The sequence below is a fragment of the Nicotiana tabacum genome, chromosome 24, assembly GCF_000715075.1.
Source record: "Nicotiana tabacum cultivar K326 chromosome 24, ASM71507v2, whole genome shotgun sequence".
Taxonomy (NCBI): domain Eukaryota; kingdom Viridiplantae; phylum Streptophyta; class Magnoliopsida; order Solanales; family Solanaceae; genus Nicotiana; species Nicotiana tabacum.
The window spans coordinates 95567743-95594627 of record NC_134103.1 but is presented as its reverse complement, the minus strand read 5'-3'; the positions used below and the strand labels follow the sequence as shown (position 1 = coordinate 95594627).

At 35.0% G+C, this 26885-nt stretch overlaps 2 protein-coding genes and 1 pseudogene across 4 annotated transcripts; 2 read left to right on the top strand and 1 right to left on the bottom strand.

Annotated features, from left to right (window-relative positions):
• The first annotated feature begins 628 nt into the window (after positions 1-628).
• Positions 629-4102, top strand: LOC107770509 (glutathione S-transferase L3). Of its 2 annotated transcripts, none has more exons than XM_016589828.2 (10): positions 629-832; positions 997-1071; positions 1326-1386; positions 1568-1654; positions 2284-2382; positions 2528-2630; positions 2730-2806; positions 3114-3221; positions 3611-3691; positions 3780-4102. In XM_016589828.2, exons 1-10 carry the CDS (start codon positions 822-824, stop codon positions 3783-3785), a joined length of 708 nt encoding a protein of 235 aa, XP_016445314.1. In that variant the 5' UTR covers positions 629-821; the 3' UTR covers positions 3786-4102. The 2 variants fall into 2 exon arrangements, with proteins under 2 accessions (XP_016445314.1, XP_016445315.1); XM_016589829.2 differs by having other exon boundaries at positions 711-832; positions 1000-1071.
• A 354-nt stretch (positions 4103-4456) lies between these two features.
• On the bottom strand, positions 4457-9216 carry LOC107770508 (WRKY transcription factor 44). 2 transcript variants are annotated; one of them, XM_016589826.2, is made up of 8 exons: positions 9035-9216; positions 8839-8927; positions 8628-8716; positions 7233-7457; positions 6958-7089; positions 6157-6860; positions 5481-5636; positions 4457-4874 (listed from the first exon to the last, which is right to left on the bottom strand). In XM_016589826.2, the coding sequence occupies exons 4-8, from the start codon at positions 7449-7451 to the stop codon at positions 4679-4681; spliced, it is 1407 nt and encodes a 468-aa protein (XP_016445312.1). In that variant the 5' UTR covers positions 7452-7457; positions 8628-8716; positions 8839-8927; positions 9035-9216; the 3' UTR covers positions 4457-4678. The 2 variants fall into 2 exon arrangements, with proteins under 2 accessions (XP_016445312.1, XP_016445313.1); XM_016589827.2 differs by lacking the exon at positions 8839-8927 and having other exon boundaries at positions 9035-9084.
• Positions 9217-11692: 2476 nt separating this feature from the next.
• On the top strand, positions 11693-22358 carry LOC107772329 (zinc finger CCCH domain-containing protein 11-like; annotated as a pseudogene).
• The last annotated feature ends 4527 nt before the right edge of the window (positions 22359-26885 follow it).

Sequence of the window (26885 nt, the reverse complement as noted above, 5' to 3'; positions counted from 1 at the left end):
AGGAAAATATTTTTATTTAAGTATGGAAGAATGGTTTACCACGAAAAAAGAGGAATAGGAAATATAGTAAATATGCTAGGACCGTTTCTCTTCACAAGAGCTTGATTCACACTGGATATAAATATTATACCATAATTGAATCGAAAAGAAATTGATATATGTATAAATACTTTACTGCTACTACTTAGAAATGGCTGCTAGTAATGAAAATCTCCCTATTTCGTGGGTCGGGTTGGTGAGTTTTGTGGGCCAAGCCAGCCCAGTTGCGGTTGTAGATGCAGTGGCGGGCCCAGAAGTATATAAATTTAGTCGTAAAATAGTAGTTGTCAAGTGGGTTCAAATAAAATATTTATGCAAAATTTAAACAGTTTTAATCCTAATTTATATATATACACAATATTATTTTTTTGTGAAGCGGGTTGAGTTGAACCCGCTAGCCACCACTTAGGTCCGCCAGCAGATGATCTTAGAATTATGAACACTTTTGTGTCCATGTCAACCGATAGCTAAAATTGATGGAGTGAGAATTGATGCTTTCATTCTTAACCAATAATCAACAACAACATAACTATGAATGAGACTGCTTTGGCGTCCAAATACAATCAACGGAAGCCGCACAAGACTTACGTTAGGAAAGTTGGGAACAAAAGTTGTCAAAGTTGAGGGTCCCCAATTATTCTGCCAAGGATCATTTATAGCATTTCAATAATTATTTCGTCACTGCTCTGCTCACGCCATACCTTGATCATGCTATAAAGGCTCCAATTTCCCTTCCCATTGATCATCTAATTTCACCCCCACATTTCTACCAGCAACTATATATGGCTACTTCGTAAGTTTATCAGCCTCTTTTAATATTCTTTTAGGCTTCTGTTATGTCGTCCCAATTGTATACATAGTACGTATACTAATACAAGTAGTTGTATGTGTACACATAAAAAGTTAGTAATTTTGCACTTCTTCTTTTGGTTGATGGGGTTTAATTGGTTTCTACAGAAGTGTACAAGAGGTTCTTCCTCCATTTCTTGATTCTACCTCTGAACCCCCGACTCTGTTTGACGGAACTACCAGGTTACCCTTTTTCTGACTATCTCTGTTCCTTCTTTTTTTTTTCGTTATTTGTTTTATTTGATAGATTGTGAATGGTAAAGTTGACATGGGAGCAGCCACTAATGCTTGCGTTGGTAGGCTGTCTATATCACACCCCTATGGGTGCGGCTCTTCCCGGGCCCTGTTTGTGAATGCAGGATACTTTGTGCATTGGGCTGACTCTTTTTTTTTTGATAGATTTTGAACTGTGGTTCTTCTTTTCTTTTGTTTTGAAGGTTGTATATCAATTATCAGTGCCCTTTTGCTCAGCGTGTATGGATCACCAGAAATGTCAAGGTTCGTTTAATGCTAAATTTCATATCCATATTAATATTTTTAAATTGTTAATTAGCTTGGTAATTGCTCTTATTTTCTTTTTTGGGTCTGACAATCCCTGTATTACTTAGAATCTTGAATTTATCTAAATGAATGTATGATTAACGAGTGAATGGAAGTAAATAAACTTTGACAATTGCAGGGATTGCAAGATAAGATCAAATTAGTTCCAATTGATCTTCAGAATAGGCCTGCTTGGTACAAAGAAAAAATTTACCCGCAAAATAAGGTAAATTCTCATGCTGCAACGTCGTTTGGTAGTGTGTATAAGAATAATATTGAATATGGTGTATTAGTAATGTTGTGATTAGTTAGGCTAGGATTAGTTTTGCTGAGATTATTTCTTATCGACTATTTGGTTTGGTGTATTAAAATCAGTTCTGTCTTTATACATGCTTATCCATGTATTAAAAACTTTGGTATTGCTAATGTCATAGTTTCCTATGTATAAGAATAGTACTGAATAATGTGTATAACTAATATAAGTATGAGTTATACAAGGTTGAAAAACGCTACCAAACAAGGGATTAATAATACTAAAGCTAATACATGTATTATTTTCCCTAATACATCCTACCAAACGACCCCTTGAAGCACAAAGTTCATTATTTCTACAGAGCTTAACTTCTTGCTAGCTGCAATGTTATATCAAAGTGTAAAGCCTTATGGAAAAATGGAAGTGGAATTGCCTAACGTGCGATATATGCCAGTTACAAATGCTAGAAATCTCCTGAATAAGATTAAGCATGCTTGTAACTCGCCAAAAAATAACTTTATTCCTTCAAATTCATGGTTTCTAATACATGAATGAGGGGCCTTTGCTTCTGATTATGTATTTTTGTTTTCTATTTTCCATAGGTGCCGTCTCTGGAGCACGACAACAAAGTGATTGGAGAGAGTCTTGATTTGATTAATTATGTTGACAGCAACTTTGAGGGGCCATCTCTTCTACCTGATGTAAGCTGCAAAATTCATTCTTGGCCTAAACTTGACTTGTTCTTATTTTACAACCCCCCACCCCCAATCCTCGTGGCTTGGCACCAAATAGAGAAGAAAAGGAAGCAGAACTTTTAAATTTGATACAACTTGTAAATTGGTTTAGGATCCCGAAAAACAGAAGTATGCTGAAGAGTTGATAACGTACAGTGATACATTCCTGAAAGAAGTATATACTTCGTTTAAAGGAGATGTTGAGAAGCAGGCTGGTAACATTCTTGAGCATTTGTATTTTGAAGCTTATTACTATTATGTACTATTTTGTAATTTTCTCATGAGAAGTTAACAATAGTTCACACTTACACCAGGACCACAATTTGACTACCTAGAAAAAGCTCTGGACAAATTTGATGATGGGCCTTTCTTCCTTGGACAGTTCAGTCAGGTCAGTAATCCCCCTTTGTTTAGGTGTTTTCCTCTCATAGTATGCAGTATAAGATGGTAGTTTTACTAAAATATGCTATATAAGCTATTCCCCTAAGCCGAGGGTCTATCTGAAACGGCCTCTCCACTTTCACAAGGTAGGAGTAAGGCTGCATACACACTATCCTCCCCAGACCCCGCTTATGAGATTACATTGGCTTTGTTGTTGTATGCTATATAAGCTATTACTACCTTTTAAGAATAACCTAGATGTATGTGTCCGGATTTTTAAATTTCATCACGCTAAACTTGAAACTGTGGTGCATTAGGTTGACATAGCGTATGCTCCCTTTGTTGAAAGGTTCCAAATCTTCTTGCAAGAGGTGTTTAAGTATGATATCACATCTGGGAGGCCAAAACTAGCAAAATGGATAGAGGTATGATTACTCTATTTATGCTAACTTTACTTGCCTTAGAATTGTGTCAGTAAAGGTACCTGGCTGTCCCATAAGCTGCTATATTTCAAGTGTTCAAGATATACACTAGTTAAAGCACGTACAAACTAAAGAAAGGAGAAAAACCAAGAAATGGGTGCTTATGAGGGGTGGGATTAAGGGATTTTCTTTTATGGGTAGAATTTCAATCTTTTTAATGCTGCACTAAATAGATAAGGTTTTGAAGCTCTATCCTGTGGTGGTTCTACTGTTGACTTGCCATTTTCATATATATAATTCTGCTCTATGGTCGCCGAACTAGTTTTGGATTGAGGCATAGTTAACTCATTATTGATTGATTGGTTATGATATGCATTATGATTTCCCTGCAGGAAATGAACAAGGTTGATGGTTACAAGCAGACAAAAGTTGATCCCCAGAAAGTGGTCGACTTATATAAGAGCCGTTTTTTGGTAGTTACTCTCATATGTAAAGAAGTTGATATTTCCGTTGCTTGTGTGTGAATATCCTAAGCTAATCCTTTCCATCTGTTTATTGCAGGCATAAAATTGAAATAAAGGGGTGCTCCATTCATGTCATGCACTTAAAAAAGGATTATGCATTAGTAATACATATATAAATAAAGTGATCAATGTTTGTTGTGTGTAGATTGTGCTTAGCTTGAGACTTGTTGCTTGTGCTGGAGACTAGTATCAGCAGAGATAGATATAGCATCTCAGGAGTTACAATTATGTTTTTGCGTGTGTATTAAACTACTTAATATTGATCATTAATTATCCTGTGTGAACCCCAAGAGTTGATTCTTGGGATTGAGCCCCTAGATTCAAAGCAAAACTGAATAAGTAACACATTGCTATTTCAAAGTCTTTTGAGCCGATGTTTCCATATTCTCCTTCTCAAAAGTGAAGCGTAGTTATCATCAGCTTTTATAATTACTCGTAATGAAATACAGAAAAAGTATTTTTTTTATGTAAATTGTAAATATATATGTATACTTTATCTCAATATATAAAGAAATCAGTACTGAAATCTACGGAATAACTCCATGATAAGTGGAGGAATTAGCCTTCACTTTCTCTGCAAAAGTTTGCCAACTTATCCTATAAATTAGGTAGAAAAATATAATTACTCAAATAAGAAGTCATATTATGAGAACTGTTTCTCAACTTAACTAGAAAGATAGAGGCCAGTAGTTTACATTCCTGGTGCTTGGAAAGAGATCAAAAGTACCCTCTTCTTGCATAGGTTTTTTCCAGGTTCAATGGCTTCAACATAGTTATATTTCGTAGTATTCCATAGAAAGATAGTTTAGCAAAGGAAATATAACGACTAGTACTGCAGTAAGTTTAACTTCATTAATTTCCCAGTTGCTAAACCATCTTCTTGAGAGTATAATATTAGCATAACTCATTTATTTTGCCGGAATGAGGTTCTTCTGATCACGTCACATATGATTTCTCTTTAATAGTTGAAGATTTTGAGCTTGTTTTGGATGCCTCAGAATTTGGTCTTCTATTTGGAACGCTATGGTTGTGTTTCCCCTCATATGTAGTAATAAAGGCTTTGGGATCATCTGTGGTCCTTTCAACAAACTTTCGCATGTTGCATTTAGGACTTGTGCATCTGTAATAACTCCTGTACAAAGCACCAATCAAGACATGGGGCAGCCCGGTGCACTAAGATCCCGCTATGCGCGGGGTCCGGGGAAGGATCGGACCACAAGGGTCTGTCGTCCGCAGCCTTACCCTGCATTTCTGCAAGAGGCTGTTTCTACGGCTCGAACCCGTGACCTCCTGATCACATGGCAGCAACTTTTTCAGTTACGCCAAGGCTTCCCTTCCACAAATCAAGACATGATAGTCGGAAAATATGTCATATTAAGTAGGGAGGGCAGAATTAAGAAAAAATATTTGCACATTGAAATTAAATTATCTAACAAAGTCTCACATAGTCGTCTCAGTATTATGAACCCGATGTTTACCATTCGAAAAGCTACCAAATCCATAAATAACCTTCACCATATGCATGGCTCTGTGAGTTATTATGTTTTCTTCCGACATGTATCGTATTCCCTTGGATTTTGTGTACTATTTTTGTCCTATGTTGCGCGGAAGTTGACGCACTCGTATCGGATCCTCCAAAAATACACTACTTTTTAAGGATCCGACACGCACCCGGAGACATTTTCGGAGAGTCCGAGCAACATAATTTTTGTCCACAAGGATGAGAAAAGGATTTTACCTGGGATATGAACTTCCCTTCACAACCTTCTGGCCATATTTTCGCCAGCGAAAGCCATCCTCAGTAATTTCAGAGTCAGTTGTATTTTGGTTTGGCATATAAGGAAATTCACTTTCCCCTGATGTACCTGCTCCATTGGATTGGCCTTCAATTTTCCTGGGAAGTAAAAACACCACAGTATTCACTAATCAGATTAATTACTTTTGCACTGTAAAGCAAACTGATAAAATGAAAACCACAGTCCCGAATATGTAATGATAAGTTTTCCCAGTACCAAGTCAAAGAAACATTAAATTTTACATAAGGGAAAATTCTCACCTTAAGTTTTGTTGCAAAGAAAGTTCTTTCAAAAATTTCTGAAAGATGAACTAATACACAAATGACTTAGCAACCAGGGGCGGACCTAGAGCATTGAATACGGGTTCCCGGGAACCCAGTAACTCTTGCGTAGACCGTGTATTTATATTAAGAAATTTACTAAAAATTTGTAAATATCTAACTGTGAACCCAGTTATTATTGCATATTAATTTGAAATTACGGTAGGAACCCATAAGGCTCAAATCCTGGATCCGCCTCTGTTAGCAACAATAATGAGTGAAAAGTTTTTGCTACCAAGGCGTCCGTAGATGCACTAATTTCAGATAGCTGATTTAATTGAATTTTCTTGCTACTTACCTTCTTTTAGTTTTTGGTTCATCACAAGTAGCCTCCAACTTTTTACTTCCTTCAGCAGAATCTTCAGAATTTCGGGCAGCAGTGTGCATTCCCGCAGCTGCAATGGAATCATAAAAGCATGGTGCTTTGCTGGAATAAGCTGAATGCATAGACAATCCAACATCATTCTGATTTTCCATCCTACATACGTAAGCTTCACTCGTCTGAGGAAGTAGGTTACTCCATGAAGGGTTATTTGTTCCTTTTGAAGTGTCATTGCATACGGCTGCTCGGCCTTGTCCATCTGACAAGTTGCGCTTCGGAGGCTGAGGCTTTGGGTGGTTGTGCTCACCCCTATAAACAATTTCTGCAATCTGTCCATCAAATGATCTTTCAACCTTCTTTTTCACAGGACACTTTAGATGCGTGCATTTATAGTAACTTCTCGGGTATTCACTTCCTTTAACTTGCTTTTGTCCATATTTTCTCCAATTATATCCATCATAACTAGGACGATCAACATTACTCGTGTTGATCAAAGATTGTTCAACCTCTTCTGTGTTCTCAGATACAATTGTTGAATGCACTATTTTTTTGTCTGATTTTGCCAAGAGACTTTGTTGAGATTCTGTCGTATGATCATGTTGTTGTTTAACTTCATTTGCTGATTGAACATGAGCCTCAGCCTCAGCTATTTCTTGTTGCTGATCAGATGCAAAACTTCCCTATGCATAACATGTGCTAGATTTTGTTATTGTCGCAGAGCTAGAGTATAATGGTACATTTTCACAGCTAGTTTAGCCATGTAAAAAGGAAATTAACCTTATTTTCAAGGAGAGGAATGGTTTTCCTCGGTGCATGTTTGGCCATGGGCTTAAACAGGACCTTTGGTTTCTCTAACAGTTGCAAGATGTTATCAGATCGACTACCAACTGGTGCACCAGACATGCCAACCTGAAGTAACAAGTCTTTCTATAAGATTACAAAATTGCACAGAAAACAATTGAAATATTACTCAAAATGCACCTTTATAGTAAACAAAGAAGAGGTTAGGGGCCATATAAGTGACGGAAACTTAGAAAGAAGAGATTATCAACCTGTGAAGAAAGATCGTCAACTAAAGCATTGTTTGTTGCAGGCTTTAACCTGACAGTCTTTGGTCTTATGGCTGTAATAGCCATTTCAGAATGAACATCCGTCGATGAGATATCTATTGCACCAGCCAAGAGCTCGGAGAAAGATTTGTAAATAGGACATCTAGGCCTTGAAGCGACTGGTCTAGCTATAGCTATTTTTGCTCCTTCATTGACTTCCATCTTTGTCTGTTGTTTTCCATGTAAAAATTGAATAACTGTAAGGTTTGAAAGTTCGCGACACAGCTAGGACAAAGTACATAAACAAAATCATATGGAAATAGTAAAACCAATTGAAAGGATGTTTCAAGTTCTAGAGCCTTGAGTTCTAAAGTTGTCCAGTAATGTGAAGAAAGATATCTACTCGGTCCTTTCGTTTGGACTTGATTGTATAAACATCTCGGAAGCTCTCCAATCTTAGTGAATCTGTCAATAACTTAACTACGTGATTCAACAGCTTGACTACAATTATATAAGTTGTATTCAGGTACTCTAGTTGTGCATTCATCTTACTATCGTAAATTCGGAAGTGTGATAAGGTTTTCTCAGAACTTATTAACAGCTAGATTAACCTAACTCCACACTATCAAAACTAAAGCTCCCGTTTGGCCATAAAATTTGGAAGTTTTTTTTCAAATTTTATTTTCAAATATCTGTTTGTTTATAGATTTTGAACCATTTTTTGGCAGATTTTGAAAACAAAATCTTCAAATCCCAAAAATAATTCTAAAGTAGCTTTTGAAGTTTTCTACTCACAAAACTTCAAATTCTTTATAAGTAAAATGCATTTCCAAACACAATTTCAACTTTCAAAAACTAATTTTCATCTCATTTTTCAAAATTCAACCAAATCTATGTCCAAACGCTAGCTAAAAGTAGCCACTGAAACTTCATAAGAATGCAGAAATTGGTTCCTTGTCTTATCAGTCAATAGATGTTAAGGCCACTTCAAACTATCAAAGGTAAAAGAAGTACTAACAATTTTAATCAACAAAACGTAGTACTAGGAATCTAAGAATAAAAAATATACGAGACTACGTTCTAATACTACTGGTTTGAAAAAGAAGACCCTAATAAATCTAGTCAACAAGTGAATCAATAGCTTATTCATTTTTTTTCATGAAAGAGACTCAATAATCAAGCTCAGTCCTTTTAACTAGCAAAACTTGTATTAACCAAAGGTATTGCGTCCGAGCCCTAGGAATGAAAACAAATCTTGGTAGAGAGTGTTTCCTCTTACGCTATGAAAATCCAGTTACCCGGGTCCCACTGCGAATACCGGATACCCGTTGGGAAACAAACAAAAAAACTAGTAAAAGGATAAGACCCCAAAGAACTGAAGAAGAATCCTTTAATTACCAAGTAATAATTGATGGAGAAAAACCTATGAATTCATCTGGGCTCCCATTGAATCCCATTTACTTTCATAACAAAGCATTTAACATAACCTGCATTTCAAAATTCAAACAATTTCAAGTATGTTCAAGACGCCAATGCTTTTACAAATTTAAGGAAATAAAAGTTAAAATCCAAAGGAGGAACTGTTTATCAAATTGAAATACGAACTAACCCTAAAATGAAAATCTTCAGTTCTACTTTTCCAGCAAACATGGACATTTAAGCGTAGTAAAGTGTGAAAACCTGTCCCTTTTTTTAGACCTATATACAGAATACAAATTAGAAGTTTAGTGGGACTGATTATTGAGAAATAGGTGAAAGAAATCCAAAGATTCTAATTAATGTAGAGAAAAAGAATATTTTCTTACGTTTTTCACTGATTTTCTGCAACTGAAATTGTAATTGAGTTTGGAGGGAGTGAAGAGAGTTAGAAAAATGATAGCATGCTACAGTTTTTAACATCTAAGAATAGTGTCCGGTGTAGTGTATGGTCCAACTGTCCCTGAGGCCAACTAACTGTCTAATGTTAGCTGTTAAACTTTTGACTTTCTGATGAGTGTTTCTGTCTATGTGTGAATTTAGCTGCTTTATTACAACCTATGTTTCTCTTTCCTTTTCTACCTCTACTAGTCTACATTTTGGAAAGTGTGATTTAAAATAATTCATATGAACAAGAAACGAGAAAATAAAATATTTTCAGTACTCCACTCTACCCGGAACCCCCACCCCTACCCCCTCACCACACCACAACCACCCTTCCCCACTACCACCACAACCACCCCCTAAGCCCGGCCACCCCACCCCTATCCTCGGCACCCCAAGACCCATACCGAGCACCCTCCCTACTCTTGCCTATTTTGTTTTTCATAATTTTTGTTTAAATTATATATTTTTCAGATATTATTTTTTGTCGCCTAACCAAGCACCAAAAAAATAAAATAAAAATTTATTTATTTGGCAAGAAAATATATATCTAGGAAAATATCTTTCAACGAACACATTTTCCCTCCTAACAAACAACCGAAGATTAATGATAATTTCCCAAAACAAGACAGGATTATTTGTGCAATTTTTTTCCGTCCTCAAAATTGGAGCAAATTTTGAAGGAACCTAGGAAAGTTAGGTGGAACATACCAGACCGGTAGTTGAACATACCTTTTGTCTCCTCCTTGATGAAAAACAATTGCTCCTATATTCCTAGTTTTAATAAATGTTATTGTTAGAATATAGTACTACTTGTAAGATGAAAATCATCATATAACCAAGATATATCACGTTAAGGTTATCAAGAAAATAAACTACATATGAAAGTATACTTGACTTCATGAATAACGATTAGATTCTTCAATTTTCATACACAAAATTGAAGAATACACAAAAGTCACTATAAATAAAACTTGTAGAATAATGTGCTATATGTGATCATTTGTGTACTCATAATCATTGGCAACACCGGAAAATAATCTGGCATCCAGGTAACCAAAATTCTACTTTACGAAGAATTAGCATAAATAATCGTACACAAAACTAGTTAAACTAAAAATAAATATCAATATATGTATATATATTAGTCGGTTGTTGCTGTATAGATTCAAAATTTTATTTCTTAAGAAAATAAAAAAATTAATTAAGATGATGAGTATTTAAATAATTATTTTTAATAAATATAACAAGTAAAATTAAACAAAAAAAGTAATATTCTTTTAATTATATAACCGAAATCTATATGTCAACACATAGAAGATCTAAATACAAAACACATAATATTTTATTCTATTCAAATAGTAATGATAATTAAAATCTTTTTGTACTATATCCTCAAATTATATTTGTTTAGTAGCTAATATCAATACAATTTTAGATTAAATTAGGACCACCATTTTCATTAGTCATTACCATTTTGGACACTTCAAGCACCTTCTCAAAGCCAAAGCAAACCCAGACCATCACCTCCAATTTCCACCCACAGGCGAGTTTCAATCCCCTGTTCCGACGAAAACCATAATCAGTCAATAATTTGAATTTCTGAAAAACCCTATCAAGGGTGATTAGCGATTGAAGGGAAATCAAAGAGTAAATTTCATTCGTGGTCATTTAATTTTGTGTTGATTACACAAAGTCATTTTTCTTCTTTTTGTTACGTAAAAATCATTCAATTTTGTGTTCATTACCCAAAAGTCACTTTTCTTTTTTTTATTAAACAAAAATCATTTTACTTTGCTCTATCTATCACAAAAGTCACATTGGCTAGATTTTATAATAATTTTACTTGAAAAGTCTATTATGCCCTTGACATTATAAATTTTCTCATTTATGTAATACTTTTTATATTATATACTACTCTCTCCGATCCACAATAAATAACTATTTTATTTTTGGCGCACTCATTAAGAAAATACGAACTCCTAGAAAAAAAGAGATATATTCACTAAATTAACCTTAATTAATTATTACCTTGACACATTGGAATATGTAAATAAGGAAAAAATTTGAGAAAATAAAATTAATTTCTTCTTGATTATGTAAATGGACACTTATTTTTGATCAAAATAAAAAGGTAAAATGATCACTTATTGTGGATCGGAGGGAGTATATAATATAATTTTACATAGGTATTTTACTTATAATTAAAATAACTTTATATTTTTTACTTATTAATTTTATAATATATCCATACATTTAATTTTTTCATGGCAAATCATATTCAAACATGAACATATCTTAAATATAAAAATGTTAAAAATATTTGTTTTCAATATTTATTTGAAATAATAAAAACATATTTGCTTAACAAATGATAGTTTTTTTATAGTTAATAAATTTAAAAAAAAAACTTTCAAAGATATTTGTATTTAATATTAACTTTTTTAAAGCTTTATCTGTTAATATTATTTATTTAAAAGTATTAATTTGATGTGTCATTATGCTAAATATGAGTATTTTATTTATTGGATTAATGGGTATGGCTTGGCTGATAAATCAGTGAGTTTTGATTTATAATTTCTATTAAAAATATCTCATTAAGCATGGTTAAGAACGTGGGCTTGAGATTTGTTCACGGTAATGTTACTGACGAATTTAATAATTCTACTTATTATAAAATAATATTAAATTATTTTAATTATAAGTAAAATATATGGGTAAAAGTATATTATATATCATATAATTATAAAAATGAGAGAATTTATAGTGTGCACAATGAGCTTTAGATAAAAAGCTTGTAAAATCTAGTTAAAATGATTTTTGGGTAACGAAAGCAGCAATCAAAAGCCGATTTAGCAAAGAAGCAGAAGATAATCAAAGAAAAGACCTTCGGTCTTAAGAAGAAAAACAAATCCAAATACGTTCAATCCCTCAAACAATCTGTCCAGCCAAACCTGATGCTGATCCTAAAAAAGCTGATTCCAAGGTCCCCCCTTTATCCTTTTTGCATATTATTATATTGTGTAACTTTTTAGATTGTTACTGACAATTAATAAGTTGACAGAAAAAGAAGGAAGAAGAGAAAGCTAATGAATTGTTTAAGGTTGGGCTATTAGTCAGCCCAAAGTCCCTGTTGGTAATTTCTTCTTTTCCCTTTGTAACCTATTTAACTCTTCTTTTTCTACCCAATTAATGCTATTACTATCAATCTTAATGAGTTATTCTCTCTTTGTTTTATTGTTATTATTAATTTTTTTTTTCTTTTGGGGTCGGAAGATGTAAATGCAAAAGGTTATGCATTTAGAGTTTAAGTTGGTGTAAAGATTTTTTATTTTGAATTTTAACCTGTTATATCAGGTTACTTAATATTTTTTCTAATTTACCAATTAAAGCTATATTAAATATGATTACTTGACTTTATATTAAGTTCTACTATTCTACTTGTGGGATTACACAGGGTATATTGTCGTTGTTGTCGTCTTTATACCGTCAGAACATAAAACTTAAACTCATGCATGTATAGTACTGTGAAACTTCATTCATACAGCTTTTTCTCTATTATTTTCGGAACTTGTCTAGTGTTATTTATCGCATAGATGCCCGGAATAAATTGACTTTGGCAAATTCTAATTCAATTCTACAAGCAGCTTAGCTGATGCTTCCTATCAATTTAGTTTAAAAAGATTCTTTTTTTTTGTTGATTATTGTTATCTTTGTAAGGATCATAAGCTATTTTGGTTTTGCGTCAATTGCTGCTATATTATCCGTAAGTATTTTGTATTCGAAAATATATTCAAAAATAAAAACAATGTAAAACCAGAAATGTAGAAAAACAGAATTAATCTGAGCTCACTGACTTCATAATGTTTCCTTAAGGAACTTAATCCTAGTACCCGAGGTTTAAGATTATTTCCTGCCAGGATAGAACGGGTTACCCTCACTGGTGTAGCGGTATTTCAAACCCCAGTAACCAACGAACTCAAAGATCAGTAGCAAATCACACTTACTGCTTTCTTTCTGTTAAAAACAATGCAGAAGGAAGAAGGAGAAATCAGAATTTTCGTATGGAAAATCTGAGGGAGAGTTTATGTATTTATAACCAAAACGTTGGGTAATACCGAAGAGTTGCAACTCCTCATGTAAGGCTGCAACTCAAAATGGCAGTTTTATAAAATGGTCATTTACGCAAACTATCAAATTCAAATTATAACGGAAAAATTAAATTACCATTACAGGAAACGGTCTAATTTGGATTAAATAATATTGCGTTAATATTAATAAATAAATTTGGTCCAGCCGAAGCCGAGCAAGCACGAGACTTGCCTTTTTTTCAACTCTTTAAGAGTTAGAAGTACAATTGTATATATACCCATCAAAACTCTTTTCCTCTTCCAATATGGGACAATGTCCCTTCGTCAAAGAGAGAAATTCAAAATTTTCATTTTTTCTTCATTTCCCATTCACTCTATTTTTTCAGCTCTAACAAGCTTAAAACCAACATTATCTCTGTTTGTTAAGTTGTAATCTTTAGTTGTGCAAATATAGCTGAAATTTTTTTTGTATTGAAGTAAAGAAAGATGGGTGTTTTATCTTCAGGTGTTGATCCGAAATCTATCTTGTGCGAGTTCTTTAAGGCAGGACAATGTGCTAAGGGTTTTAAATGCAAGTTCTCCCACGATTTAAATGTTCAAAGAAAAGGAGAGAAGATTGACATTTACAGTGATGAAGGTAACCAAGCTGGATCTTACTCTTCGACATTTACAGTGATTCTTTTTTTTTTATATATATGGTAAACTCACCCTTAAAAAAAACCCTTCTAGAGACCAACAATGGATTTTCCCATTTTCTCCCTCGTTGGTGACTCGAATGTCCCAACGTCATGATTATCTTGATTATGATAGTAGCAAATCTGTTGTTGTATGTGAAAGAAAGAAAAGTAGACAAAACAAAAGAAAACAACAACAACAACAACCCAGTATAATCCCACTAGTGAGGTTTGGGGAGGGTAGTGTGTACGCAGACCTTACCCCTACCCTGGGCTAGAGAGGCTGTTTCCAAATGAACCTCGGCATCCCTCCAAGAACCCCCCACCTTGCTCTTGGGGTGACTCGAACTCACAACCTCTTGGTTGGAAGTGGAGGGTGCTTACCACTAGAGCAACCCACTCTTATCAAAAAGTGGTAAACTTATGATATAAGCGCTTACATCGGCATTATTATGATATATGCGCTCAGTGGCGGACGCACGTGGTGGCAAGCGGGTTCAACTGAACCCGCTTCATCAAAAAATAATATTGTATATATGTATAAATTAGGATTAAAGGTGCGTAAATTTTGTATAAATATTTTATTTGAACCCACTTAACAACTACTATTTTACGACTAAAGTTATGTACTTTTAAGATTGAACCCGCTTGCACAAAATCCTGGGTTCACCATTGTATGCGCTTACATCGGCATTCGTATGATGTAAGCGCTTACATCGACACTCCTATGATGTAAGCGCTTACGTCGGCAGGGCATTCAAATGCATATAAATGGGGTATGCATTTTCATTTGCAAATCATCCCTCAACTTCTTCTTTCTCTCTTCAATTAATAAAGAGTTATTCTTTGTGTAGCCGTGGAGTAGGCAAAATATTGCCGAACCACGTAAATTTTCTCGTGTCTTGTACAATTTATTACTTTTCTCTTTCAAATATTTTTTCCTTCTATTACCCCGACACGCTTCCCAACAACTGGTATCAGAGCTCAGACAGTGTAATTCTGGTAGAAAAGTACGGTATTGGTGCAGGTACTATTCACAAGAATAGTGCGACACTATTGATCATCGTTACTATTCATAATCACTATTCACATACAAAAATATTTTGTGAAAAATGGCATCGGAAGAAGGGAAGGTTAAGATTGACAAGTTCAATGGCAAAGATTTTGGATTCTGAAAAATGCAAATAGAGGATTATTTGTACCAGAAAAAATTACACTTACTTCTGACCGAGGTAAAACCTGAGAGTATGGCCAAAACAGATTGGGATCTATTAGATCGCCAAGCTCTTGATGTGATTCGTTTGACACTGACACGAAATGTGGCGTTTAACATCATTAATGAGAAGACCACTGCAGGCCTGATGAAGGAGTTATCAAATATGTACGAGAAGCCATCTGCTTCAAATAAAGTCTATTTCATGCATCGATTGTTCAACTTAAAGATTGCATAAGGTGGATCTGTTATGGAAGATATCAATGAGTTTAATGTAATATTAACTCAGTTGAGTTATGTTAATATAACATTCGATGATGAAGTCAGGGCGTTGATTCTACTATTATCTCTACCGGAGAGTTGGTCTGCAATAGTAACTGCAGTTAGCAGTTCATTGGGAAGTGTCAAACTCAAATTGGATGATATTAGAGACTTGGTTATAAACGAAGATATTCGCCGAAGAGAATCAAGTGATTCCGATTCCCCAGGATCTGCTTTGAATACCGAAAGCAGGGGGAGAAGCAGCCAAAGAGGATAGAGTCATGGTCGTGGCAGATCAAAGTCAAGGAGAAGAGGGCAATCCAAAAATAGCAAAGACATTACGTGTTGGAATTGCGATAAAAAGGGTCACTACAGTAGTCAGTGTAGAGAGCCAAAGAATAAGAAGAACGATCAATACAAGGATGATAATCCAGCAAATGCAATTGCTAAACAAGTCGGTGATGCACTAATTTGTTGTGCAGACAGTCCAGTCGAATCTTGGATTCTGGACTCAGGTGCATCCTTTCACTCTAAATCATGCAAAGAATTATTGCATAATTATATTGCTGGAAAATTTGGGATGGTTTATCTAGCAGACAGCGAACCTTTGGACACTGTCGGGAAAGGTGAAGTTCATATAAAGACTTCACAAGGCACGCTATGGAAATTGCAAAATGTCCGACATGTTCCTGGCCTCAAGAAAAATCTGATATCTATGGGTCAGATTGACAGTGAAGGATATACAACAACATTCGATAATGGATCGTGGAAGATAACCAAAGAAAATTTGGTTGTGGCACGAGGCTTCAAAAAAGGAACACGGTATGCAACTGCAATACATAGAGATACTATAGCAACAATTGATCATGGTCGTGATACAACATTGTGGCATCGGAGGCTCGGGCATATGAGTGAGAAGGGAATGAAGTTGTTGGCATCCAAAGAAAAGTTGTCAAACCTGAAGCATGTTGAATTAGGTTTGTGCGAAGATTGCATTTACAGGAAACAAAAGAGAGATAGTTTCTCAAAGGCGGGAAGGACGCCAAAGAAAGAGAAGCTGGAACTAGTGCATACAGATGTGTGGGGACCAGTTCCTGTAACTTCTCTGGGAGGCTCACGCTATTATGTTATCTTCATTGATGATTCCACAAGAAATGTATGGGTTTATTTTCTAAAAATTAAATCTGATGTGTTTGTTACCTTTAAAAGATGGAAAGCTAAGTTGAAAATCAGACAAGTCTAAAGTTAAAATGTTTGAAGTCTAACAATAGAGAGAAGTATGATAGTTAAGAGTCTGCTCTGAGAATAGGATCAGAATGATCAAGACAGTTCCTTGAACACCGGAACAAAATGGCGTTGCTGAGGGGATGAACAGAACCATGAATGAACGACCCAGATGTATGAGAATACATTCTGGATTGCCGAAGTATTTTTGGGTCGAGGCTGTTAACACGACAGCTTACCTCATAAACAGGAGACCCTCTGTACCGCTGAATTTTGAAATTCCCGAGGAGGTATGGACAGGAAAGGAGGTAACTCTCTCACATCTGAAATTTTTTGGTTGTGTTGCCTATGTGCATGTAAACTCTAATGATAGAGATAAGCTTGATCCTAAAGCCAAGAAATGTTTCCTTATTGGCTATGGTGATGATAATTTTGGTTATCGATTTTGGGATGATCAGAATAGAAAGATCCTAAGACACAGGAATGTCACATTTAATGAAAATGTGATGTACAAAGACAAGCTTGAAGTAGAACCAACCAGCACCAGCAGACACACATCTGAAACAGTTGAGTTAGAAGAAATCTCAGAAAATGAAATGGCTAGAGAGACTACAACTGGATATGAAATTGAAGATGCCGAACCAGAAGCCGAATCTGGATCAGAATTAGTAACCAAAACCAGAGATAGAATCAGATGGAGAACCAGATCTGGAGTCAGGACTTGAATCAAATTCGGGATCAGTTAATCCTGGACCTACATTAAGGAGATCTAAAAGAGTCATGAATGCTCCAGATAGGTTAAAACTGTCTCTCTCTCTCTCTCTTCACCATTTACTTCTGACTGATGCTGGAGAACTAGAGCATTTTGTTGAAGCAATGCATGTGATAAATTTCTGATAAGTGGAAGCTAACCATGAAAGAAGAGATGAATTCTCTTCAAAAGAATAAAACATGGATACTTATAGAGTTACCAAGAGGAAAGAAGGCATTGCAAAACAAGTGGGTGTACAGTGTCAAGAAAGAGCATGATGGTAAGAATATATACAAAGCACGATTAGTAGTAAAATGCTTTCACCAGAAGGAAGGGATTGACTACACCGAGATCTTCTCTCCTATTGTCAGATCTGGAGTCTGGACTTGAATCAAATTCGGGATCAGTTAATCCTTAACCTAATGAGATCTAAAAGAGTCACGAATGCTTCAAATAGGTTAACTCTCTCTCTCTCTCCACTATTTACTTCTGACTGATGTTGGAGAATCAGAGCATTTTGTTGAAGCAATGCAGGTGATAAGCTCTGATAAGTGGAAGCTAGCCATGAAAGAAGAGGTGAATTCTCTTCAAAAGAATAAAATATAGATACTTACAGAGTTACCAAAAGGAAAGAAGGCATTGCAAAACAAGTGAATATACAGAGTCAAGGAAGAGCATGATGGTAAGAAGAGATACAAAGCACGATTAGTAGTAAAAGGCTTTCAACAGAAGGAAGGGATTGACTACACCGAGATCTTCTCTCCTGTAGTCAAATTAACTACTATTAGGTTGGTGCTAAATATCGTAGCTGCAGAAAATTTGCATTTGGAGCAGCTAGATGTTAAAACTGCTTTCTTGCATGGTGACCTTGAAGAAGACATCTACATGAAGCAACCTGAAGGTTTTCAAGTTTCTGGTAAAGAAAAACTTGTGTGTAAGTTGAAGAAGAGTTTGTATGGTTTGAAACAAGCACCCCGACAATGGTACAAGAAATTTGATGGATTCATACATAATAATGGTTTCACACGATGTGAGATAGACCATTGCTATTATATCAAAAATCTTGATAAGTCCTATATCATTTTACTGTTGTACGTTGATGATATGCTAATTGCAGGATCTAGCATAAATGAGATCAACAGTGTTAAGCAACAATTGGCGGAGGAGTTTGAAATGAAAGACTTAGAACCAGCTAAGTAAATGCTTGGGATGAGGATTAGCAGAAACAGGTATGAAGGAACCTTAAAATTGTCTCAAGAAAAGTACATACAGAAGGTACTAAGCAGGTTCAGTATTCATGATGCAAAGACTAGAAGCATTCTACTCAAAAGCCATCTTAATCTGTCGAAGGACCAATCACCTAAGACAAATGAAGAAATGAAGTACATGTCCAAAGTTCCATATGCTTCAGCAGCAGGAAGTTTGATGTATACTATGGTTTGCACTAGACCTGACATAGCTCATGCAGTTGGAGTTGTCGGTAGATACATGTCAGATCCAGGAAATGAGCATTGGGAAGGTGTAAAATGAATATTGCGATATCTCAAAGGCACATCAGGTATGGCACTTTGGTTTAAAATGAACAATATTATCTTACAAGGTTTTTCTGATGCAAATTTAGGCGGCAATCTGGATTGTCAAAAAAGTACCACAGGCTACGTGTTCACCTTGGGTGGTACTGTTGTTAGCTGGATGTCTAGACTTCAGAAAAGTGTTGTTCTATCTACCACAGAAGCAGAGTGCATGGCAATCTCAGAAGCTGGAAAATAGATGATTTGGCTCAATAATTTTCTTAAAGAGCTAGGTAAAGAGCAGGACAATTGTGAATTTTTCAGCGATAGCCAGAGTGCAATTCATCTTGCCAAGAATCCAGCGTTTCATGCAAGATCGAAACATATCCAGTTGAGGTATCATCATATCCGAGAGTTGATAAGTGAAGAAACTCTTTCCCTCCAGAAGATACCAGGATCGAAGAACCCGTCAGACATGTTGGCCAAAGTTGTCGGTATTGACAAACTGAGGTTGTGCACTACCTCAGTTAGCCTTCAAGACTGATAGCGTGAAAGCGCCACCAGAGAATAGAAAATCTTTTTTAAATTTCTTTCTTGATGTAACATAGGTTTGAGAGGGAAATTGATAGTAGCAAACCTGTTGTTGTATGTGAAAGGAAAAAAAGTAGACAAAACAAAAGAAAGAAAAGTAAAAAAGAGATGAACTTATGATGTAAGCGCTTACATCGGCATTCTTATGATGTATGCACTTACATCAGTATTCGTATGATGTAAGCGCTTACATCGGCATTCCTATGATGTTAGCGCTTACGTCGGCAGGGCATTCAAATGCCTATAAAAGGGATATGCATTTTCATTTGCAAATCACCCCTCAACTTCTTCTTTCTCTCTTCAATTAATAAAGAGTTATTCTTTGTGTGGCCGTGGAGTAGGCAAAAAATTGACGAACCACGTAAATCTTCTCTTGTCTTGTGAAATTTATTGTTTTTCTCTTTCAAATATTATTCCCTTCTATTAGCCTGACACGCTTCCCAACAGATTACTGTTTTAATTATTTTGTCAAATTTTTTTGTCAAAAAAAGAAAAAGAGAAGGGGACAATGGAGGACTGGGATCAGGAGACTTTGGAGAAGGTTGTGGCATCAAAAATGTTGTGACAAACCTGCTGACATAGTAAGTACTTCCCCATTGCTTTTCATGTCAATATGCATTGGGCTCTAACTTTGCCAGAGTCATATTCAGCACATGATTTAACCTTCTTGGTTCAGTTCTCTGTAATTTATTCAGTTATTCCTTTTTATTTGGATTTAATGCGATATTTTAGCTTGTAGCTATTGCGTGTGTTAATGGTTTAACTATTTGCAGGTATGTAAATACTTTTTGGAAGCTGTGGAAAAGAAGCAATATGGTTGGTTTTGGGTCTGTCCAAATGGTGGTAAAGATTGCCACTATAGGCATGCTAGCTCTTCCTCCTGGATATATTCTAAAATCACAGATGAAGGCTCTCCTAGAAGAAGAGGAAACTGAAAAAATGCCTGTTGAGGAAGAGATTGAAGATCAGGTTATTGTTGTATCTAAGTAGTCATTTTCTACTACTGATATCTAATAGCACTTTTATGATTAACATTTTCATGAATGAACTTACTTCAGTGACTCATGTTTTCTACTTTGCTTGCAGCGTGCGAAATTAACTTCTTCAACTCCTTTGACCCCTGAGTTGTTCATGAAATGGAAAAAGAAGAAGATGGAAGAACGAGAAGCCAATTTGGCTAAACTGAGGGCAGATAGAGCCAAAAATGATCGCATGAGGTATTATATGTTGCACTCGTCATTCTAGTTGACTTTGAGCTTATCATATGTGCATGATTAGCATTCCAATACGGATACATTTAGGGATCGTTTGGTTGGAAGACAAGTTATGCTAGGATTAGTTATCCTGGATTAGTTATCCTGGTATTATTTCTTATTGACGGTTTGATATGTTGTAATAATCCTGGGATTGTCAATTTTACTGCTTTATTCTGAGATTACTATTCCACCTTCTGGCAGGTATAAGTTATCCGGTACTATTTTGAATCCTGGAATAACTTGTCCCAAGATTAGTAACCAAACAAGGGATAAGGCGATACTAAATTTTTATCCCAGGATTATTTTTACTTATCCATCATACCAAACGACCCCTTAATTGTTAAATAAACATGTATTCGCTTTTCTGACAGTGGTCGTGAGCGCTGTTCATGTCGGATTCTAGCTGGTTTGTTGATGATGTTGGGGCCTGTGACAAGTATGAAAGGGAAGAAGAGTCTGATGAGCCAAAGGTGAATAATATATTTTCCTATATTTTGTCTTTCTTTTTTAATATGATGCAGGGATCGTTTGGAGGAATCATGGCCTTTACTGATCCACCCGTGACTGTCATAGATACTATCTAGCATAGGATACGATGAAATGAGTGGAACTTTGCAGTTATTATCTGTATGTGTAGGGTAAATGCGCAATTATTTGTGTTCAGCTAAAGTTATTAGGCCAAACTCTTTCTCTGGATAATTGATGGACAATTTGTTTTCCTCCTGCTTTCGAGATTACTGCTTGTTTTGCATTCTACAACATGTTCATTATTTTCTTAGTACTTTGTTGATCTTTTTCAGATGGATCAAGATTCTGCTAGAGGCAAGCCAAGCACGTTAACAATGCAGTGGTAGCTAGCCTTTCAAAGACATCATTGCAAATCAATGAACCTGCTGCTGGTCATGCTTGATCCTGGGAGCAAATTAAAGTGTCCCAAAGTCTATATATGCACATAACTCTTAGGTGCATGCTCGTTCATTCTCTACATAATGCTGAATACCAGACTTATTACCACATTCAAAAGGCCGAGGGAAATGCAAACATGTGTGTGTCACGACGCTATTCATAGTAAATCACTATGTTACGTTGTTGTTAGGCTTGCTGGTAATGCAACGCGTTGGACTGTTGATTCTAGTTTTTTGTTTTTTTTGTTTGGGGGGGGGGGGGGTGGTGGTGGTTGCGGATAGTGTTTTGCTACCTTAGAACAGGTTATTATCGCTGCTTACTAATTAAGGCTTCGAGAAAAGCTTATTACACTTTTTGTTAGTTGGAATGGAGCTACATTTTTTGTACCTCGCGCTACCACCTGGTAGAGTTTGTTTTTAATTGCATATTCGTTAGTGTGTGCCGTTTTCCTAAATGAGAGTTTTATGCATTAAGCTAGATTAAAAAAGAGGCACGCTTTCAGTTAAATATTAACGTGTAAAACCTTGATATTAACCACCACAACAACAACACTAACATCATTCATTACCATAAAGTAGTACCTATTGATATTTTAACCTCTTTCAACTCGTGTTTGAGACATGTGAGTATATATTCTATTTAGCTTGGGTGTTAGGAAAAGTTTACTTTTTTAATGAGGAATTTTTAGAAATGATTATTGTTTAGTGGCTATTAACTTATTATAGCTATCATATACATAATTACTTTCCGTAGCTACCTTTCAGTTGTTATGGTAATGTATTCGATATATTCGAGCTACTGTATTCATGAATACATTAGCAAAAATCGGCTAAAAAATAGGGCAGTCCAGCTGTCAGCCGCTGTATTCACATGTATTCATACCATGTATTCATGAATACAACGTAATAATAGGTCTCTGAAGTTGTTAAATAACGGAAAGCTGCTAATTTAACGGGATACACTCCTAATATAACTCACCTAAATCAATTATAACACACAACATTATCAATCCAATTAATGAGAAGATTTATCATACGCTAAACACCAAAAAACAGAGCATTCTTCAGAGTTTCAGTCCCTTCTTTTTCTGATATAGTTTGAGTTTTTTTTTTCCTGATATTGTTCGAGGTTCTACTCGGAATTGATACAAGTATCTACAGAAATATTTTGAAATTTGATTTTTTGTATATGAACACATCATGTATTTATGCCGGATACAACCTATAATAGTAACCTACTGCCTGCATATTTCATAATAAACCTAGTGTTTGTATTCTGTTGTATCTAACAGTTGTGTTCAATGTATTCAAGTTTATTTTTGTATTCACAATATTTTATTTATTCCTAATACATGGTATTACTGCTTTATTGAGTATATTTCATTGGTTGTATTCATTGATTTTCTATTTGTATTGAGAGTATTTTACTGTATATTGTTGCTTTAAATACAGATGGATACAATTAGGTTTAAAACACAGATGAATACAGTTAGATTGAATGCATAACTAATTGATGAATAACATCAAAATGATAGAACTAACAATGTATTTAAAAATATTGTTGTAAGAACTCAAATACATATAAATACATCTAAATACAAGAAGAGAAACCCGTTGTAGAAACTAAAAACCAATATATGCGGACTCGAATACATATAAATACATCTACAATTAGGGTCATTGTGTATTTTTGTTCTCCTTTCGGCTTCAATGGTTGCTGATGAACCTGCAAATACAGGTTCCTCTTGAGTGATTTGTAAATCGAAAGATGGCCCTTCGAAATTGAGTGCTTTAGTGGGTATTCTGCAGAAAACCTAACAATGGTGAATATTTAAAAAAAACTATTGAAGAGAAAAAGAAGAAACTTTAACTGGCCAAAAACTCAAAAACTTTAGTGGTGAGTGATGAAAATCTGTGTTGATGATTTATGACTTGCACAATTTCATAGTTCTTGACATAAGCAAAAAAATCATGAATCAGAAGGGAAAATATTTGGTGTCATGCCTCCACGTCCTGTGGAATTGGGAAAGAACAATTTTGAAAAGGATGTTAAGAAAACTTGCGGAAATCATGGAAAAGCTCATTGTTTTCATGGCTGAAGAGTAGTGATAACCATGAAAATCATGGAAAAACTCATCGTCTGTCGGAGGAAACCAGTTTTCTGACTCATATAGGAAAGAATGAGAGAGAGATCGTGGAGGGAGAGAGATCGTGGAGAGAGAAATAAGATACTATGCGTGATTTTGGGAGAGAATAAACTGAAAGAATGAGAGAGAGAGAGAGAGAGAGAGAGAGAGAGAGAGAGAGAGAGAGAGAGAGAGAGAGAGAGAATATTAGACAACGTATTTAATGGCTTAACAGTAGAAAGTGACCATAAAATACATATTTTGCTATAAAAACTAAAAGGTAGCTATAAAAAATAAAATTTTAATATTTTATTTATTTATAATAAATAGGGTGTAAAGCTTTGATACATGAGGTAAAATTTTCTTTTTTAAAAAAAATTTGGAACTTGTAGTCGAGTTGATTGGCAAGGCCTGTTTTTTATTTGAGATTCAAGTGGATGCTCGAATTGCTTTTCCGAAATGAATTACATGACTCTCCCTAACTGCATTTAGATAAAAAGAATATTAGCTTTTAGAGGGTGGATTCTTTCTCTAAGTTTATTTAGAATCGCGATTGCTATCATAGTTAATAAGATTGGGATTTCTTGAAAAAACCATCGAATTGCGAGGACGATCCTCCTGGTAAGCTAACTGTATCCCACACTCACTCATGTGTTCGATTAGCCACCATTATTTGACTTAAAAAGACAACATCTTGGCAAGAAAGTACACAATGACATTTGGTGAGTGAAGTATTATTTGGAAATAGAAGAACTTGAACTCTAAGACTTATTAAAATTTTCATATTGGAGATGAGTCATCTACTCCAATCTTTGAAATAATCACCTCGATGATCAGTGCTGGTGGGCTAGACAAATTATCCGATGAATTAGTCAAAGGGGACAATTTGGCTAGTTCAAAATTAACAAGAAATCACATAATGTTGATTTAAGCTAGCTTTCACTCAAGTCATCTTGAGGCATATTGAAACACCACCGTATAGGAATATGAATTTCACTAAGGAATATTAAAATATTAGGAAATAAGCATCCGAATAAATTAAAAAAAATTAATATATAATATATTTATAGAGTAAAAATAAATGTTGGCCTAACTGCACATTGTATTTTTCCACAAAGGGGTGTCAATTCAGCCCCTCTGCCTAAATTGTGCTTGTGGTTGGCAGGCAAGAAGGGATTGGCAACAAAACAATGTTGGCCATGTTGAGAATTGAATGGATGATCTCTTGACAAGTGTCACAAAATAGCATTTCATTGTTTACCACACAAGTAGTGGCAGGTATTGATTCAAATCTAAACAAATGACATGTCAGAGGGGATTAAGAAAAAACACAATCTTTATCTGTAAGTAGGAAATGACACCCCATTTTGAAAGCACAAAGGCTACCTTAAAACTAGTGGACACCAAACGACACATACGTAGCGTCACAGAAAATTAATTGTGGGTCCCATCTTACTTTCATTGCTCCCGATTCCTCGCCAGTTTTTGAATTAATCGCTGCTTACATGTCTGACTCGGGGTAACATCGGCGGTGTCGTCTACAATATGAAATTCACAAAAACATATAATATATTTTCATATTTAAATATTAAACTTCTATTTTTATTTTAATGAGATTATTATAAAAGAAAATTTATCTTTAACTGATTTTAGACTACAATTTTTTTTTAAAAATCTTTTTTTAAAAAAATAAAAAATCCTCATATAAATTGGGATGAAGAAAGAAATGTTTTATAATTATGGTGCCAAATAAATTAATAGTACTGGAAAGGTGATAAGACAGGACATACACATATGCAATTTACCGATATAACTCTTGATAGGAGAGTATGGAGGTCGAGAATTAGGGTAGAAGTAGGGTGTCGAATGGGAAGATTGGGTCGATTTAGGGCGAGTCAATAAATGGGTGAGTATTGATGCGCCCAAAATTACTTGGACGGAGATGAATTGGGTTAAAATTTGTATCATATACCAGCCCGTCTAACTTTTAGCAAACTTTAATTAATATATCTTATTTTCTTATGAATTATATAATTACTAAATAAGACTTTTTTTCTTTTGTTATGGTCGTATATAACATATCAAACAAAAAAGAATTATTTTAAAGATATTTTGGCAAGTTATTCATTGATCAATTTGGACTAAAAATCAGTCCAACTTTAAATAGATTGAGATGAGATGATGATGATGATGATGATGATGATGATGATGATGATGATGATGATGATGATGATGATGATGATGATGATGATGATGATGATGATGATGATGATGATGATGATGATGATGATGATGATGATGATGATGATGATGATGATGATGATGATGATGATGATGATGATGATGATGATGATGATGATGATGATGATGATGATGATGATGATGATGATGATGATGATGATGATGATGATGATGATGATGATGATGATGATGATGATGATGATGATGATGATGATGATGATGATGATGATGATGATGATGATGATGATGATGATGATGATGATGATGATGATGATGATGATGATGATGATGATGATGATGATGATGATGATGATGATGATGATGATGATGATGATGATGATGATGATGATGATGATGATGATGATGATGATGATGATGATGATGATGATGATGTTATTACGCTTCTTGTTATTGTTTTTTTTTTATGGCTTTCTCTATTTCTTTTTAATTATGCTGGGACTATGCTTTTTCTGAGCCGGGGATAAATTTATCGAAAATATTCTCTCAATCTCTACAAAACAGAAGTAAGATCTGTTTACACATTACATTCTTTAGAACTCACTAGTAAGATTATACTAAGCTTGTTATTGTTAGTGTCAAACAAATAGGTAACGCAGAGTACTAAATGAAGCTTAGACAAGAGTGAGTTGCTCTAGTGGTGAGCATCATCCACTTTCAATCAAGAGGTTGTGAGAAGAGCAAGGTAGAGAGTTCTTAGAGGGAGGAAGCCGATGATCTATCAGAAACAGCATCTCTACCATAGGGTAGGTGTAAGATCTGCGTATAAACTACCGTTTTCAAATTCCATTAGTAAGATTATATTGGATCGTTGTTATTGTTGTAAAATACTAAATGAAGCTTGAAAAGGTGCCAAAAATAGTGTGTGCCTTTTGAAGTCTATTTCAAGTCTCCAATTAAATCGGCAAATACAACTAGTCCTGGATCTAGCGAT